Below are 17,899 nucleotides of genomic sequence, written 5' to 3'. Positions count from 1 at the left end.
CAGGGCCCCGGAAGGCGAAGCGGGGAGCCTGAGTTTAAGCCACCGGACGACCAAGAATGAGAGGCTGAACTGAGAGTAAGCTGCTGGCACGGGGGTTGGGGGGGGGGGGGGGGGTTGGTCCTTGGGACCCAGGGGCGGAGGGGAAGGTAAGCCCCTCTCATGGCCAGAGCTGGGACGAGAGCCGACTCGCTCTGACCTCTAGGTCTCCCCGCTTTCTGGCTGTGTGTACGACCTCTGAGAGGGCCCCACAGACTCCTGGATCTACGACTTGAATTCCTTCCTTTGCAGCGAAGCGAGGGCTGGTGGCTGTAGGCCAGGGCCTGCGGGGTGGGTTCTGATGAGGGAGCCTCGCACTGTCCTGCAAACGCACCAATCCCCTCCCATTCCAGCCACCGTCGCACCTGCTCCCACTTCACTCGGGGTCTGCTCAGAGGCCTCCCTGGCCTGTCCCCTCCGCCTCACCAGATGCAGATGGCTCAGCACTGTGTCCCTTCCTGGGCATTGCCTGGGCCCATGGAAATGCCTCCTTCATCTCGCCTTCTCCCAGGTGGTGGCCAGTGGCCTATGGCTGATGTGGGACCTCAGGGCCCCACCACTTTGCCTCAATTTAGGAAACCCTGAAGGACCATTCAGCTTCAAGTTCCCTGTGAATCAGCCAAGCCTCGGTCCTCCTCGCATAGTGGCAGCCTACAGGGGAGGCCGCCTTTTCACGGGGCTTCTGTAAAGCTCCAGACCCAGCTCCTTGGAACCTCCGGGTCAAGTGCAGATTATTCACCTCCTCACTTGCTCACAGGCTGCTGGCGAGTGCTCCCCAGTATCCCTGGCACACTCTCCCTCTGCCTGTCAAAGGCAGCCTGCTACCCTCCCACCCTCCCCCTGCCCCTTCTTGTTGCCACCCCACCACCCCCTGTGGTACCTCCTTGCCCTCCTCCCTCCCAAAGGGGAGAAGGTAAATGTGGAGGGCAAGGCCCTTATTTTGTTCACTGCTCTATTCGCAGGCCTGTGGCAGGCTTGCCACATAGGAGATGCTCACAGACCTTCGTGGGATGAATGAACCAAGTGCCTGAGAGCTCGCCTGAGGTGAAGGTGGGCCCCAGGACCGCTCTGTAGCAAGCACCCATCCCTGGAGGCTCCCAAACCGCTGGGGAGAGGGTCCCTGTAAGAGGCTGGTCTTCCAGCAGCCAAGCAGGGAGGCCCACGTGTCTCGGTGGTGTGTGTCTGCATTCAGGTCACAGGCTGGTTGTAAGGGACTTCCTCCCACCACACAGCAGGAAGCAGGGAGGTCCTGTGCAGAGCCGGAGGGGCCCGACCTGCTCCTTTGCCAGCACTGGGCTTGCAGCTGAGGGACAGAGCCCCTGGCAAGCCTCCCTGGTCCATCCTGCCTCGGGGAGAGCAGCCCACAGGTTCTGAAAAGCTCCAGATCCAGTGCCTTGAAACCTGAACAGGTGCAGCTTAGTAATCTAGGGGGGAAACCTGAAACAGAGGTGCTTCATCCCGTTTTGCAGATGAGGAAACAGAGGATCTGAGAGGGAAGCTGGAATATAGGAGGCTCTTAGACATGGTTTCCCCCAGCCCTTTGCTGAAAATGAATTGAAGAAACTTTTAACCATCAAGACACAAATCTGACCTGATGAGAATATATTCACAAAGGCAGTGTCAAAATTTTTGTTCCAAGTCTGTTGCTCAAGTCCCTGTGTAAGTGGGTTTTTATTATTTAAAAAATATTTTTACTGATTTTAGAGGGAGAGGTAGAAACATCAAGGATGAGGACCATTGATTGGCTGCCTCTTGTATGCCCCCTACTGGGGATCAAACCTGAAAACCTGCTATGTGGCCTGACCAGGAATTGAGTCATGACCTCCTGGTTCACAGATCAATGTTCAACCACTGGGCCACACTGGCCGGGCTGTAAGCGGTTTTTATGCCTGTAGTGTGACCTCCCATTCCCCCGCAGTACCTCTACTTCCTCCCCAGACTCACTGACTAGGTAAGTAGTCTGTTCTCAGGCCTGATGCCAAACGGGCCTTAAAAAATCACCCTGTATTTCTCCCCTCCGTGTTTAAGGGGGAAAGGAATGACGGTGCTGAGGATGAGGTAGGTGGACCAGCTCTGTGGAGGGGTGGCTGTCACTACACCACGTGGTCTCTGGGCCTGTTTACTCGTCTGTGGAAGAACAAAAGCCACCATCCCGCTGGCCTCACCTTGCAGGTCTGCTGGAGGGCCTCGAAGTCAGAGAGCAGTGGGTACCAAGCTCCAAGGCTGAGCTCCGAGGTCCAAGGAGGACACACCGAGTCCAGCCACAGGGCTGTCCTCACTCGGGGGGGCTGAAGGAGGGCGGACCTCAAGCTGCAAGGTCCCATCCGCTTCCCGCGGCCTCACCACTCAGGCTTCCTTCGCTCACTCCCCACTCCTCCCCCAGCTGCAAGGCCTTCAGCCTGCTCAGCCTGGCTTCAAGCCACCACCATGCTCACCCAAGAATTACCGCAATGGCTTCCAGCTGGGCTCCGTGCAGTCACCCTGCCAACTCGTCCTCCACAATCGCCAGTGTGTTCAAAATCCCTTTGACTCAGCAATTCTGCTAGGAATTTATCCGAGGGCTATGCTGGCAAAAGGACTTGAAGATACATGACCAAGGACGCTCACTGCAGCATTATTTGCAGTAGCTAACAGCTGGAAATAACCTGTCCATCGATAGATATTCATGCAGCAGCTCAAGAGAACAAGGCAGCTCACGTGTGCTGATGGGGCAGGATCCTGCCCTCCGAGGCACTGGTCAGAAAGGAAGGTGCTGAAATCTATCAACAGGACACTAGTAACATACATATTATTGCACTACACACTAACGGTACCACGTATGAAACCGTGACGCTGTTATTCCTCGGTATAAGGACTGATTGCCTCGGGTGGGGTGACTTCCACTTTTATAGTGTACTTCGAAGTTCTTTCAATTTTCACCATTTATATGTAATAATTTTACTTACTTTTAAAACATGGAAAAACTTGGGTGTCCCCCCTGCACAGGGGCCATGCTAATCTCTGTGTTGTCCCACTTCTAGTATACGTGCCGCCGAAGCGAGCACCGTTCTCTTTAAGATAAAATGGGCGCCGGGCTCGGTGATTCCAATGGCCCCACCAGGTCACCTGCCATGGGAAGACTGGGTGCTGGGCATTCAAGGCCCCTTGTGGGTTGGCCACGCCGACCTCACTCCAACCTCCCTGACTGGGCAGAACCCTGACTCCCCACTTTTCCATACCATGTTGTGTCACACCACCAGTGTGATCCGTCCTTTTCCCGGTAACCTCTCTGCCGCCCCTCCCGTCCCTGCCGAGCCAGGTGAGTGACACAGCGGCAGGAACGCCAGCCAGCCCAGGGCCGCTCCCTCTTCAGAGCAGGAAGTATCCACGCCCGCTGCTCTCAGCAGTCCCTCTGAGATTTGCACTCAACCCAGCAAAGCCACCCAGCCCAAGGCCCCCCCGTTCTGGGGGGCAGCGCACACCCGATGGTTTGCTGAAAAGCTCGGCACCTCCCCTCTGGCGGGACCCGAAGAATCAGAAATGGCCGAGGCCTCAGGTGCACACCCAGCAGCTCAGTCTCTCCTCCACCCCATGCTGCCACCCGCACTCTCCGCGGGGGCCGACGAAGGCTCTCCCACACTTTCCCTGCCCATCGCCACGTTTCCTGGGGAAGCCGACCTGAAACACCAGCTGGGTAGCCTTGGACGCACCCCTTACGCCTGTCTCCACATCGGTAGGGCCCGGCACGGCGCCTCACACTGAGTGGCCCTCGACATTTCTCTTGAATATGGGAGCGACACTGACCCCGCCGGGGCGGTGCGAGGATCACGGGCTGTGCGCAGGGCCCGGCCGGAGCAGGCCTTGGTGCTCGGAACAGCGACGAGCTGCGCAGGGGTGTGCTGATTCATTAGGCAGGACAGGGTGCGGATCTACGACCGTGCTCAGCTGTTCTGCAGTCACTGTGGGAAGTGCCCACAATTTACATAATCCCGTCACAGACACCCATGATGACGTTTTGAAGCCACAGTCTTCAAAACAAGGCAGATCCTATTAGCCCAGGTTTCAGATGAAGAAACAAGCTCAGAGAGGAAGACTGCGTGGGCAGAGCTGGGGCAGGTCACACGGCAGGGCCTGCACTCTGTGGAAGCAGGTGCGATGCATGGCCCACAGCAACTGCGGCGCCCTGGACAGCACCGCACACAGCACAGGCTCCAGCGCGCCGGAAGCTCTTTATTGTCAGCGGGACCCAGGCTCAGCCCGGGGTGCAGGCTCTTCAGAGGGGGAGCGAGAGAGGACTGCGGCCTCAGAAAGCGCCTGGGCTCACGCAGCGCCGTGCAGATACAGAGCTAAAAACTTCTTGAACGTCTCCGGCTGGAAGTCAACTGGCCCAACAGGTTCCTGGAAAGAACACAGTCCATTAGGATCCTCTAAGTTTAATGGCAGCAATTAAGCCAAAGGTTGATTTCACGTAAATCCTAAGTACCTGGACAGTAACTGTTTCTTTCTCTCATGGACCAAGGAAGGGCCTGGGCACTGGCGCCGGAGGGGGACCCAAGAGTCGAGAGGACATGAAGCACTCCCAGCTTCTTCTCCAAACCTTACCCCGACCTGACCCGATCCCTCTGACTTCTCCCACCACAAGCCAATGGCCTGCTGCTGCTTCTCATCTGTGAGGCACATTCTCTGCACGGCTGTGCTGGAAACCCACAGGGCCGTGAATCAGACCCCTGCCCTCAGAGCTTATGGCCAGGTGGCCAAATGGGACAATAAAAGATGATACGCCTCAGAGCAGAAGTAAAGTAGGAAAAAGATGGGGGGGGGGGGGCAGGGAAACAGGAGAAAATGACTAACTCATTGACCTCCATACACAGAGGAGATCATGTATAAATGAGTCTTTTTTTGGGGTGTGTGTGTGTGAATCTTAAAGGGCAATTAGAATGGGGCAGAAAGAAAAAGAAACGAAGGAGACTTCAGAGACCAGTACATGTGCTGTACAGAGGGACACACACAGGCAGGAAGTGCAAGGGCGAGGAGGCTGATTCTGGTGGGGCTGGAGGGGCCGGGAGAAGAGGCAGATGGGAGCAGGAGCTGAACTGAGAGGGAAAGAGGAGCCACTGGCCACACCAGGACGGCCTGGCACTCAGTGATATGAAGGAAGAGGAGAGGCGTGCAGGGGGAGGGGGAGCAGGACTGAGGGCAGAGAGGCGGGAGGAGGCGGGAGAGGCTGTGCAGGTGGGACACACTGTCTGGGGCAAAGAGAAGGGCCCAGGCTCAGGAGGAATTAGTTAGATCTGCTGGAGATCTAACTAATCAACGACATGCTGGCCATGTTCCGAGGGTGAACAAGGCCCGTGTGGGACACGGACACAGCCAGTCAGATCCAGCAGCGCCTGCTCTGTTCTCTCACCCCGATCCCACCTCATGGCTCCTCAGTGCTGATCGCTGCCTGGCTTTACATTAGGAGTTTAGATGCTGTGCCGCCCACCCCACAGAAGCAGGCTGGCTCAGCTGGCACTGGGAGGGCAGTGGGCATGGAGGAGCTCCCTTCTGTGGAAGGAAATGGATGAGCTTGGAGCTGGGCGTGAGGGAGAAAAACGTGAACAGGCGATGCAGAACGTGATCGTGTATGACGGAATGCAGGAGCTGTGGGAGTCGGTGGTGGGGCCTTAAGCTAAACCTGGAAGGACAAGTGGAGGGTGGCCAATGGAAGGAAAATGGGGGGGGGGGGGGGAGTGGGGAGAAGCCTCCTTTGCAGCATCCACCAGGGTCCCAAGCTGCTGAAGTGCAGGGCACACTGGGGAGCTGCGGTGCTGGGCGTGGTGGTGCAGAGGGAAGCGGGAGGGAGGGGAAGAGCGGGGCAGGCTCAGGGTGGAGGATGTTGTTTTAGGGGTGGCCATGGCTGAAGGAGCCCTCCAGTCAGAGGTCCTGGGCACCAAGCTCCTAAAGCCAGGGCCCCACACCTGAGTACCCCCTCAACCCCATTCCTGCTCACCCTGGGGAGGGAGTCACAGGCTGAATGGCTGGACTTACCACCACCACCCTCTTTTTGATCACCGGGCGGCACCAGAAATGCTGATAGAGGAGCTGGTCTGAGTCCATCCAGACCAGGTTCTTGACGCCCTCGCTGGAGGCCAGGTCTGTGGTGTTCAGCTGCAGGACCAGGAAGTGGAAGACGCGGCCATCGGTGCCCACACTCTGCACGACTATCGGCTGCTCCAAAACCTTCGTGTCGTTCTGAGAGGAAAGGGGACGAGTAATCAAATCGGGAATGTGGAGCGCAAGTCAGAGCACAAACGAGGCAGCTTCTCTCTTGGCCTTTAAAACAGTGTCCCTCCCCTCACTGGCTTCACCACAAGGCAGTGCAAACGGAGTGAGGAGTTCAGGGCACGGACCAGGGCCAGGCCGCCCCCTCGCCCAGCCTGGCTTTGCCTGGCGGGATCCTCGTGGCCCCAGGCGCCTGCTCTTCAAGTTGAGCACACTGAAGTACAATTCCCACCACGGAGAGGGGATAGCTGGCAAGTGGCACAGGACAGGAGATCCTCAACTCCTGGTGGCATCAGCTCTATCAGATGTGGGCCCGGAGGGTCATTGGATTAATGCAGTCTCATTCCATTTGACAGATGAGGAAACAGATTCATGAGGCAAGTGGCTTGTCTAAAGGCATAAAGATGTGTGACAGCAGACACCTCTGAACCCATGCTCATCTCCACTCCCGCTGGCCATGCTCACCTCCACTCCCGCTGGCTCCCCAAGCCCGGGAACACAGCCGTCGTCCTGCCTGGGATTCCTGCCCTCCATGCCGCTCTGAATCTGCCAGGTTCCTGAGTGACCACTCAGCCATGTCAGCTTCAGGGTTTCACCACTCAACCTATTTGCTGATTCTCTTTCAATTCGTGCCACTTGCTAATAACAACACGAACAACATTTGCTGAAGACCTCATGTGCCAGGCATTGTGCCAGGTATTACACAAAGTCACTTCTAATCTCATAAATCTTGCAATATATTCTCACTTAACAGATGAGGAAACTGAGGTTCAAAGAGGTGGTATTAATTTGCTCTAGGTTACCATTGAGGTGTGAGCCAAACCCCATGCTATTAAATCACTTAAAACCATACTGTTCTGGCCCAGGCCAGTTTGGCTCAGCAGCTAGAGCATTGGCCTGTAGACCGGGTTCGATTCCAGTTAAGGGAACATACCTCGGTTGCAGGCTTCTCCCCAGCGCAGGCCCTGGTCAAGGCGTATGCAGGAGACAACCAACTGATGTGTTTCTCTCACACAGATGTTTCTCTCTGTCTTTCCCTCTCTCTTCCACTCTAAAAATAGGGGGAAAAAAGAAAAAAAAAGCAATGGAAAAATATCCTCGGGTGATGATTAACAAAAACAAAAGAGGCCCTACTGTGTATACCCAGTGTCCCCTGTGTCCACTAGCAGCACCCCCCCTCTCTCAGCAGGTCCCAGCTTGGATGACAACCATGTTCACCCCAGGAGACTCAGCGGCAATCGGTTTCATGACTGCTACCCACCAGACGGAGATCCACCGGCAGCCCCTTGAAGCACAGCATCCTTGATTCGAAGATGCTACCTCCACTCACCCCTTCGGGGAATCTAACGTTAGGAATAGCTAATGTCAGAACTCAGTATGGGCCACACTGGGACTGCTGGCCTCAGAAATACCTGTCCTCAACTGCATGAGAAATAAATAAAAAGAAAAGTGCCTCTAAGTGTTAGCTGAGAATTCTGTATTGACTCTTATCTCCCTCTACAGATCAATAAAGCTGCAGGTAGTACATAAATTTCTCAGCAATTTTACCTTTTACACAGAGGCTCTTCCTGTAATTGCTCACCTTCACATCCCCAGGAATAATTTGTACCTGGAGGGGCTGGGGCGGGGGGGCCTCCTTTCTACCCAACTGGGTGGCAATTAGTGACAGCGCTGCTGCCCGCGCTGCTGGCACAGAAGCTGCAGTGAGCCTGCAGGCCTGGAACCCAGCCCGGGATGAGCTCGGGCCCCTCCCCTGCCCAGAGACGGAGGCAGCACGTCCTTCGAAGCTGGAAGGATCAGGGCTCCAGGGCTTGCCGACCTGTTCATTAGCTGTGGGCTCTTGGGAAGTTACCCAGCCTTCCAGAGCCTCCAGGAAATACATAGAGAATAGAAATGGAGATAACCTTTCAAGGACGGGAAAGACACAAGGTCACAGAAAGATGGGACAGCTGCTAAACTCACGGCTGTGTCACGTGGGCAGTTACTCAGCCCCCTGAGCCTCAGTTTCATCATCTGTAAAATGAATCTAACAGTATCTGCCACAGGGGGTGGCTACACGGATTAAACACTGCAGTGGTTTCAAATCTGAGCTCCCACCAGCATCACCCAGAGGGCTTGTCCCGCACAGACTGCCAGGCCCACTCCGTTTCTACACAGCAGGTGTGAGGTGGGTCTGAAGACCTGCACTTGCAACAAGTCCTCAGATGATGCTACTGTTGCTAATCCAGAACCATATTTTGAGAAACACAAAGAACCCTAATTAAATGACTGCATGTAGCAGATGCTCAGACCAGGCAACGTCTATGCCACTCTCCATCTCATGTGGCTAATCACTTCCCCAGCCCACCCAGTTCCCAGACGGAGTGTGATGGACAACAGAATATTCTGGATTTCCTCACCCCAGGAGGGCCTCAGGGTCGCACCGAGACCTAGAAGTCGGCAGCAGCTCCCAGGAACGCTTCCCCTGACCCTGAGACAGCGCCACGTGGCAGCACTCAGCCTGCATTCCGCACCATACAGCTCCCTGCTCCCTCTTCCTGGAACCAAGGGTCCCCAGCACCTGTCCAGACTGGGCAGGCAGGTCCAGGCTACTCTCCTGCCTGCCCAATGGAGCCTGGAGCTCCGGTTCTGATGCTGAGCAGAGGCAGTACGCTGCAGACACCCAACAGAAGCCTCAGGAGCTGGGTACACCAGGCTCCCGTCCTTTCTCCACCACTTACTGCCGAGTAACCCCGGAGAAGCGGCTGGGCCTCCCTGCGGCATAATTTTAACACTGGGGTCCCAGTGAGACCGTGGGGACTACTGTCATCAACAAACAAGGCGTCTTGTGTAAAAGGCAGGCACAAAGCGGGCCCAGCAGATGTCCGTTCGTCTCTGCAGGGTGAGTGGGAGTGCCTCGAGTTCCTCTGCCGAGCGAGGTTCCTTCCCGGCGCCCCTTTCCGAGCAGTCTCACCCCGATACGTACCCCATAGAGAAGCCGGGCCTGGGCCAAGGCATTGCCAAAGGCAAACAGGATCATCTTGGCCCTCAGCTGATCCGGTTGCAAGCGGTACTTTCGGACATTGGCTGACTCCAGCAAATACAGGGTGTGGGGATAGGGGTAAGGATAACCCTCCTGGAAACCTGCAAGATACACAACCATGGAGAGGGCAGAAGATTAATCGGCCTGCCCACGCCTCAGGAAAGGCAGATACTACCACCCTCGCTCAGGGGCCGGCAAGCTTCTGCATGCCAGCCAAATTGGGCCCCCTACCCGGTTTTTAAAATGAAGGTTTTTTTATGATAGCACCACCCTGCCCACTCACTCATTTACATAAGGTCTACGGAGTAGCTGTGACAGACCATATGTGGCCGACAAAACCTTGACTATCATTTGGCTCTTTACAGAAAATGTGTGCCAAACTGTTACAGGTGGTTCTTGCATGAATCTAACTCCACCCCTTTCTCATTCGAGCACACGGATGATAGTGCTATCAGCAGAAGGGAAACCTGAAACCTATGGTAATTTTTTTTTAAGCACATCATTGTTGTGGCTCAGTTGATTGGGATGTGCATCAAGGGTTGTGGGTTTGACTCCTGGTCAGGGCACATGCCCAGGTTGTGGGTTTAAGCCCTGGTACCAGTTGGAGCACGTGTAAGAGGCAACTGATCCATGTTTCTCTCTCATATCAGTGTCTATCTGTCTGCCTCTCTGCCCATCTCCTTTCCTCTCTCTCTCAAATAAATTTTTTAAAAAAGCAAATCATTTGCAAAATTCAATACTTTATTATTAGTAATACATGACTTGCCTCACACCTCACAACTATCTACACAGCACTGGTGCTGAGAATCCAAGTTTAACGTGTGCTCATCTCAGCCATGACCCTGCCAGTCATCATTCTCCTCTCCTGCAGGATCTGGCAAACCCTTAGTAGGCTGGGGGCTTCTAGAATGAGTAACGTGCATTAGTGAAAGTGGGTGAAAAGGGGGAAGAAAGAGGCTGGGAATGTGTAGGCCCTGAAAATCCCAAAGAGCGCTACTTAAAATCCCATCCGCCTCGATTCTTGCTTCGGTCTCTCAGCACATGTAAACACCACGCACACAGCTCTCCCCCGGCCAAGCCCTAAGACAGGCACCAGGAACGGGCCACGCAGGCCTGCCGCTGCCCTGGAGGAACTCACAGTTCAGAGGGGCAGACAGACAGGAAAACCGATCCGAGAGGGACATGTCAAGACGCAAGGTGAGTAATTATCAAAATGAGGCAAATTGTCAAAAGTTCCAGGGAGAGGGAAAAGTGTCAAAGCATGAAAGTGAGAGAGGGCATGATGTGTTGAGGATAGCAGGAATAACAGGGGCTCATGGGGCAGCAAAGATGAGGCTGGAGAGAGAGGCAGAGGCCAGACCTGAAGGCCTTCACGTGATAAGCTAAGGAATTCAAACTTTGTCCAATAGACAGTGGGAAGTGAGCCTGGAGAGAGATGGGATGACTTTTGTTTTGTGAACTAGATGGACGGGAAGGAAAACAGCCGGGGTCGCACTGACCATGGGAGCCTGTGGCAGTAGGCTGGGTGAGAGACAGCAGGGCCTGGCCAAGGCCGCAGTTGTGGAAATGAAGAGTGTTCAGGGGACAGTTCAGCTCATAAAGACTGAGCGGACAGCAGGAGTCGTGGGCCCGCCTGGCCTGACCCCCCCAGTCTCCGTCTGGGCTGACTGGGTAGACGGTGGTGCCTGCATGAACAGCACTGCTCAAGGCCTGTGGGGCTTCCTCACTCCTACCAGGAGGCTGGTCAGAGTTTACAGAAAGAGGGTCTTTCAAAGGACCCATGACTACAGGGAAGATTTGGCCCCTGATCAAAGCCCCTCAAGCTGTCCATTAAAACTCTGACGTCACAGAGTTGCTCTTCAAGTGTCAAAAGCAAAGTTAGCCTTTGAGCAAATTATCCTCCCTGAACCTCAGTTGCTTGGCCTTTAAAGGGAGATGACAGTGCCTGTCTCCCAGGGCTGCTCCATGGATCTTAGAAGAAAATGCACGTGAGGTGCCTGGGACGGAGTAAGTGCTCAGCAGACCCCTCCCCTCTGGAAGGCATGTCTCTCGCCTGCACGCTGCCTGGGAGTCAGAGGCTCTGGTGCTTACCGGTGTCGTCTTTCTCATCATAAACATTGGCTTCCCGGAGACCGATGGTGGGAGAAATGGGATAGAACGTCTCGAGAACATGATCCTTGGTAGCTTCCACTTCCTCTCTGGAGGCGATGGGGGGCAGAGGATCCTTGGCATTCAGCCGGGTTCCGCTAGTACCATCGACCTGAAGGAGAGTAGACTCTAAAGGGGAGAAAGACGATTAGTCTAACCTGGTCTAAAGCCTTATATCAGCTTCGTCCTGCCATGCTCATCTTTTATAGCTTTCTGAGTGATCACCCTAATCACAGAAAACAAAACTTTGGTTAAGATATTAATTCTAGGACCGACTAATAGATTTTTCTTTTTATTAAAAAAAAATATACATATTATTGCCCTAGCCAGCACGGATCAGTGGTTAGACTGTCAGCCTGCACACCAAAGAGTCATGGGTTCCATTCCTGGACAAGGGTACGTACCTGCCTCTGGTTGGGGCGCGTGCGAGAGGCAACCAATCAATGCTTCTCTCTTTTTTCCTTTCTCCCTCCCTCCCTCCCTGAAAAAGCAATGGGAAAAATAACCTCAGGTGAGGATTAACAAAAAATTAAAAATATATTGTTATTGATTTTTAGAGAGAGAGGTAGGGCATGGGGAGGAAGAGAGAGAAAGAGAGAAAGAGAAAGAGAAAGAGAAAGAGAAAGAGAAAGAGAAAGAGAAAGAGAAAGAGAAAGAGAAAGAAGAGGAAGAGGGAAAAAGAGAGAAATATTGATTGCCTACTTCCTGCCCACCCCTCACCAGGGATTGAGCCTGCAACTTGGACATGTGCCCTGACTGGGAACCAACCAGCACCCTTTTGGTGCACTGGAGGGCACCCAACCAATTGTGCCACACAGTCAGGGCACATTCCTCTTCCTGTGTTCCCTTCCCAGTGACCCCCTAAGACCTGGTGGTCTCTGTAGGCTCGAGTCTGCTCCACACAGACCATCCCTGCTCTAAGCTGGAGACCCAGAAATAAGTGAGAGTTACTCTCTGCTCAAGGTCGTAAGCGCTACAACAAAGTATGAACCACACTCAGAGATGGTGGAGGTGGGAGAACGGCCTCCTTCAGGAGGCTGGGGAGCTTCCTGAAATAGGCATTACCAGCTTCTGGAGGATTGTCAAGGGCAGAGTTTCTCGACTTTAGTACTATCCACATTTTGGACCAGATGATTCTTTGGTGAGGGAGGCTGTCCTGTAGATGGCTGACAGCATCCCTGACCTCTACCCCCCGGATGCCAGAACTCCCTCCCCCCTCCACAGCCCAAAGTCATGTCACAATAAAAACTGTATCCAGACACTGGCAAATCTCCCCTCGAGGGCCACACTGCCCTTGACTGAAAACCGCTGGGTACGAGTTGGCCAGACAAAGGAAGGGGCTGAAAGCATTCTAGTTAAGGAGTGACATGTGCAAAGGCACAGAGGTGTGCTGCTCCGTGGCCGAGTTTAGGGAAGTGAATCCAGATGACCAGAGTATGGTATGGAGGGAGGGAGAGCAGAGAGAAAGAAGTACTGAGATTAGAAGCGCAGGAAAAGGCTATAAAACCCAGGATGTCCTCAGTAACAGAGTGAAAGAAACCAGGCCAGGAAGCCCCTCTCAAGCTGGATCAGCATATCTGCAGGGGTCCCCCAGGTGGCCTCAGCCACAGCCAGGAAAATGGAAGAACTTGAGAATGGCTCCCTGAGGCAAATCTTCCTCTAAAGATGTGTGGTTTTTTAGAAATAGTCAAATAGCTGTGCAATAGTAATGGATCAAGAATGAGCAGCTTGCCCAATTGGCATGGCTCCGTGACTGAATGTCGACCTATGAACCAGGAGGTCACAGTCCGATTCCCAGTCAGGGCACATGCGCGGGTTGTGGGCTCGATCCCCGGTGAAGGACATGCAGGAGGCAGCCGATCACTGACTCTAACTATTTATGTTTCTATCTCTCTCTTCCTCTCTGAAATCAATAAAAATATATTAAAAAAAAAAAAAAAAAAAAAAAAAAAGAACAAGCTTATGTGTTGTGTGGCCATTAAAAACTGCCATTTAATTAGCATGTAGCCTTCCTCATTGGATATGTAAAAATGGGATACTACATCTGTGAATAAATTCTGATCTATTTGTTAAAATAAATCACACCTATATACCTCAGGAACAGTTTTCTAAAGTATTTCCTGTTTCCTCACATTTAATCTGCAAACAAGATAAATGTGCCGGGACCTCTCCTAACCTTGGGTTTCAGCTTCTCCCCACAGACCACTCCAGTGTGGTTTCCAATTCAATTCCCTCCATATCCCTCCTCCAGTGACAGCGCCAAATGGGGCAGTTTAATTAGAGGTAATACTTGATGATGGGCCAACAAGTGCTCCTCTATTAATGAGGTTCACTAATTTCCTTAGTGGTGCCATTACCTCTCAAAGCTGACTCCTTGCCAGGCAGCCCAGACTCAAAGGGGCAAGCTGGAGAAATGTGACCAAGCAGATGTCCTGAAAATCCCAAATTATTCCCTAGCTGGTCTCCCTGCTTCAGGTTTCCATTCATCAGAACACCTGTGTACTCTGAACATCCATGCCTGAGACACTTGAAATTTGGTATTCGTTCACCTTCCCTTTAGTCAGCACCTATCATGTACCATGAACTTTTTTTAATAATGTATTTTATTGATTTTTTACAGAAAGGAAGGGAGAGGGATAGAGAGTTAGAAACATCGATTAGAGAGAAACATCGATCAGCTGCCTCCTGCACACTCCCCACTGGGGATATGCACTCAACCAAGGTACATGCCCTTGACTGGAATTGAACCTGGGACCCCTCAGTCCACAGGCCAACGCTCTATCCACTGAGCCAAACTGGTTAGGGCTACCATGAACTTTTAAGACACTGTAGACAGAAGTTCACAGTGCAGAGGAGCAGAGAGAAAAGACCTATAATAATAAAAGCATAATATGCTAATTAGACCAGATGTCCTTCCGAATGAAGCATAGCTGCAAGGGAAGTCTGGGTGTCAGGTGCCTGCTAGGGATCAGAGGAAGCCCAGGTCCCGGGTGCCAGAGGGAAGCCAGTATTGACAGCTGGGGGAAGGAAGGTCTACTCTTGCATGAATTTCATAAATCGGACCTCTAGTATTAGATAATTACAATATAGTATACTATGTACTATGAAAAAAGTATGCATTATGGGCATAAGGATCACAAAGCAGGAATAGTTAACTTGTGGCTACACACAGGAAGGGGGCATGAGTTGAATCTTACAGGTAAGAATCCTAATATATAAAAAGAAAGGGGCTGTCACAACCAAAACAACGGGACGGACAATAGAACAGGCTGCAGGGGGCAACAGGCTGGCAGGGGGTTAGTGAGGGACAACCAAACAACTGAACAGCAGGCTGCGTGGGGTGACCAGGCTGACAGGGGGAGGGCAGTTGGGGATGACCAGGCCAGTGGGGGAGGTGGCAGTTAGGGGTGTCCAGGCCAACAGAGGGGGGTAGTTGGGGGCAACCAGGTCAGAAGGGGGGCAGTAAGAGGAGACCAGGCCAGCAGGAGGCCATTAGGCCGGCAAGCAGAGGCGGTTAGGGTGATCAGGCTGGCAGGAGGGGCAGTTAGGGGTGATCAGGCAGGCAGATGAGTAGATAGGAGTCAGTGGTCCCAGATTGTGAGAGGGATGTCCAACATCCCCTGAGACGTCCCAGATTGGAGAGGGCGCAGGCTGGGCTGAGGGGACCCCCACCCCCAATCATGAATTTCATGCACTGGGCCTCCAGTTTAAGTACAGAAAGTAGGAGAGAGCATTTCAGATAGAATGCACAGCATGTGCAAAGGTGTGAAATCTTGATGCCAAAAAGCTTGAAAGTGGCTAACGTGTAAATCTGGGCATGAGGAGTGATAGGCTATAGAGCAAGAGACAAGGCTAGAAAAACTAGCTGGTGGCCAAACCACAGAGGGCCTTGGGTACCATGATAAATGGTTTAAGCTACTGGGAGACAGTGAAGAATTTGGTATAAGAGGGACATAAGACATGCAGTCTAGAAAGATCACTCTAGCAGCTACGTGGAAGATGGGTTGGAAAAGGAGAAAAGCATGCATGAGTTACAAAGGCTCTTGCAACAGAATCTGAGCTTTGTGAGGGCAGAGACTCTGTGTGCTTTATTACCTCCTTACGTTGTCAACATTTAGGCACTTGCAGGCACTCAACAGATTGGCTGAATTAAGTGTCTTGGAAAAAAGTGATTAAAAACAAAATGAACAGCCCTAGCTGGTTTGGCACAGTGGATACACTGTCAGCCTGTGGAATGAACGATCCTGGGTTCGATTCTGGTCAAGGGCACATGCCCAGGTTTCAGGCTTGATCACCAGTGAAGGGTGGGGGTGATGGTAGGGGGGACTGTAGGAGGCAGCCAATCAATAAAGAAAAATATTTAAAAAAAAAAAAAAAAAGCTGAACTATGGCTAATGAAACTGAGGATGTGCCTAAGCCTACAAAATTGGACCATGAAGAATGGAAGTGACGCCGAAGCCGGTTTGGCTCAGTGGTAGAGAGTCGGTCTGCGGACTGAAGGGTCCCAGGTTCGATTCTGGTCAAGGGCATGTACATTGGTTGTGGGCACATCCCCGGCAGGGGGTGTGCAGGAGGCAGCTGGTCGATGTTTCTCTCTCATCGACGTTTCTAGCTCTCTATCTCTCTCCCTTCCTCTCTGTAAAAAAAAAAATCAATAAAATATATTTAAAAAAAAAAATAGAATGGAAGTGAGTATATGAATATGGGGGGGTGCTGATCATGTGAGCTGGTTGTAAGGCTAAGAGTAGAAAGATAAAAAACAAGACTAAAGCTTTCTGGCATACAAGATGACCAACCTCGGTTCCAGGTGGTGGAGATCCTGGAGTTTTTGGCGCAGATCCGCTTGGCTAGAGCAGGATGCTTCAAAATCTGGGATTTACACAGCTGTATCAGATTGTCCACAATGACTGGGCTTGGGAAAAAGAAGAAACATTTGGAGACATAAAACAACATGTTGACCCCAAAATCCATCAACTGTAAATCTTACTGACTTGGGGGGAACTTACCAATAGGACTGTCTCTTGGGGACTTCTTCAGTGGAGTGCCAGAGACGGGCGTGAGAGATCATGTTCAGTACGCGTTCATCTTGGTTCTCTATGTGGTTCTGTGGGTCGTCAACAAGGCTAAGCACTTTGTCGGGAAGACCTTCGATTAACTTGGTCTTGGTAAGCCAGAGGGCCTGCTTTACACCTTTGGGATAGTCAGTCACAAAAAAAAAAAAGGCAATTCAGAATGAGATACTTAAGCCCACCTGGTAGCATCTTGGGGAAAAGGCTGCAAAGAGACAGAGAGTGAGAAAGAGAGGCCACCTGAGGGGTCAGAACTAACAATAAGGAGCAGCCAGATTTCAACTCAACTTCAGGGATGACTGTCTACTGATGGGTGGTTAATGACTGAGACAGTGTGTGCCAGCACCAGAGTAATTAAAAAGGCTGAGAGCATAAGGGTCTGTCTGTTGCATTCAGACTGACCCTCCCGGAAATTAGATTAATGGATGCCAACCTTACAAAGCCCAGATCTCTTCTATTACCCTCCCCTTCTCCCAGTTACTGACAGGAAAAGCCCATATCTACCAAATGTGCCTCGTGTATTAGGATGAAACCCATGCAGACATTTAGAAATGGGATTTCTGGATTTTGCAGTGGTGCATAAAAAACCCTGGAGTGGGAGTGGAGTTTTAGCCCTGACACTGCCGTTGTTCCTTAAACTTGAAAATGCTCTGGAAAGTCTGTAACAAAACTCTGGAAGACACAGAGCTGGAGAAACAGATAGGGGTCATGAAGAGACCAGGAACTTTACACCCCACTGAATCCGAACGCCTCTCAGAAAACAGGAATTCTTACTGGCCCCATTTCACACACCAAGAAACCGAGACCCTCAGAATCTCCATGTCTTGCCCGACGCTACAGAGGGCAGGGGTCAGCGCTGGCGAGAGGAGCGAGGTCCCCGTCCGCCCGGCCTGGGGCCTCACCCTCCAGGAGGCGGCAGCGCGGGTGGAAGACGTGGCAGGTCCGCTCCTTGTACAGCGGATGCTCGTGATCTGGGATGGGCCGGCGGAACCTCGGGTCCGTCCAGCCGCGATCCCAGGGGGGGAAGATCGGCCGCGCCAGGCCGGGCACGAAGTGCATCTTCCCCTCGTAGGTGATGGGCTCCAGCCCAGGGATTTCGTACACCCGGTCCAGGGGAGGAGGCTCGGGCTTCCGCGTGGAGCGGACGCCCCACTCGTACGCCCCGCGTCTCGGGGCCCCACAGCCCCCAAGGCCGAGCCGCCCGGGGCGAGCCAGCGCCAGCCTTGCGGGCCCCGACGCCAACGCCATGCCTGCCGACTTCGTCTCCTCCTCAAGACCTCCACCTGGGCGCCGCCATCTTCCCGTGCGCAAGGCCTGCTGGGAACAAAAGGGGCTGGGCGCCAAAGCTCGTCCTGTGAGTGGCAGCCACTCGAGCCAATGA

General features: G+C 52.9%; 1 protein-coding gene across 1 annotated transcript; it reads right to left on the bottom strand.

Annotated features, from left to right (window-relative positions):
- Positions 1 to 4,225: 4,225 nt before the first annotated feature.
- MRPL37 (mitochondrial ribosomal protein L37) lies at positions 4,226 to 17,852 on the bottom strand. Its single transcript, XM_084872254.1, has 7 exons — positions 17,421 to 17,852; positions 16,456 to 16,639; positions 16,246 to 16,361; positions 11,393 to 11,578; positions 9,245 to 9,402; positions 6,046 to 6,249; positions 4,226 to 4,413 (listed from the first exon to the last, which is right to left on the bottom strand). Exons 1-7 carry the CDS (start codon positions 17,764 to 17,766, stop codon positions 4,336 to 4,338), a joined length of 1,272 nt encoding a protein of 423 aa, XP_084728380.1. The 5' UTR covers positions 17,767 to 17,852; the 3' UTR covers positions 4,226 to 4,335.
- Between the last annotated feature and the right edge of the window lie 47 nt (positions 17,853 to 17,899).

Source organism: Pipistrellus hanaki, assembly GCF_964339955.1.
Source record: "Pipistrellus hanaki genome assembly, chromosome: 2".
In the NCBI taxonomy this organism is placed as follows: domain Eukaryota; kingdom Metazoa; phylum Chordata; class Mammalia; order Chiroptera; family Vespertilionidae; genus Pipistrellus; species Pipistrellus hanaki.
Note: the sequence above shows the minus strand (reverse complement) of the source record. Positions and strands in the feature narration are given on the sequence as shown.

Excerpts from the sequence above, each read along its gene's own strand:
- MRPL37 (XM_084872254.1), bottom strand. The coding sequence starts at position 17,766 with ATGGCGTTGGCGTCGGGGCCCGCAAGGCTGGCGCTGGCTCGCCCCGGG. Across the intron at positions 16,362-16,455 it reads CCCAAGAGACAGTCCTATTG|CCCAGTCATTGTGGACAATC; the intron begins GTAAGTTCCCCC and ends CTTTTTCCCAAG. Across the intron at positions 4,414-6,045 it reads TCAAAAAGAGGGTGGTGGTG|GAACCTGTTGGGCCAGTTGA; the intron begins GTAAGTCCAGCC and ends TGTTCTTTCCAG.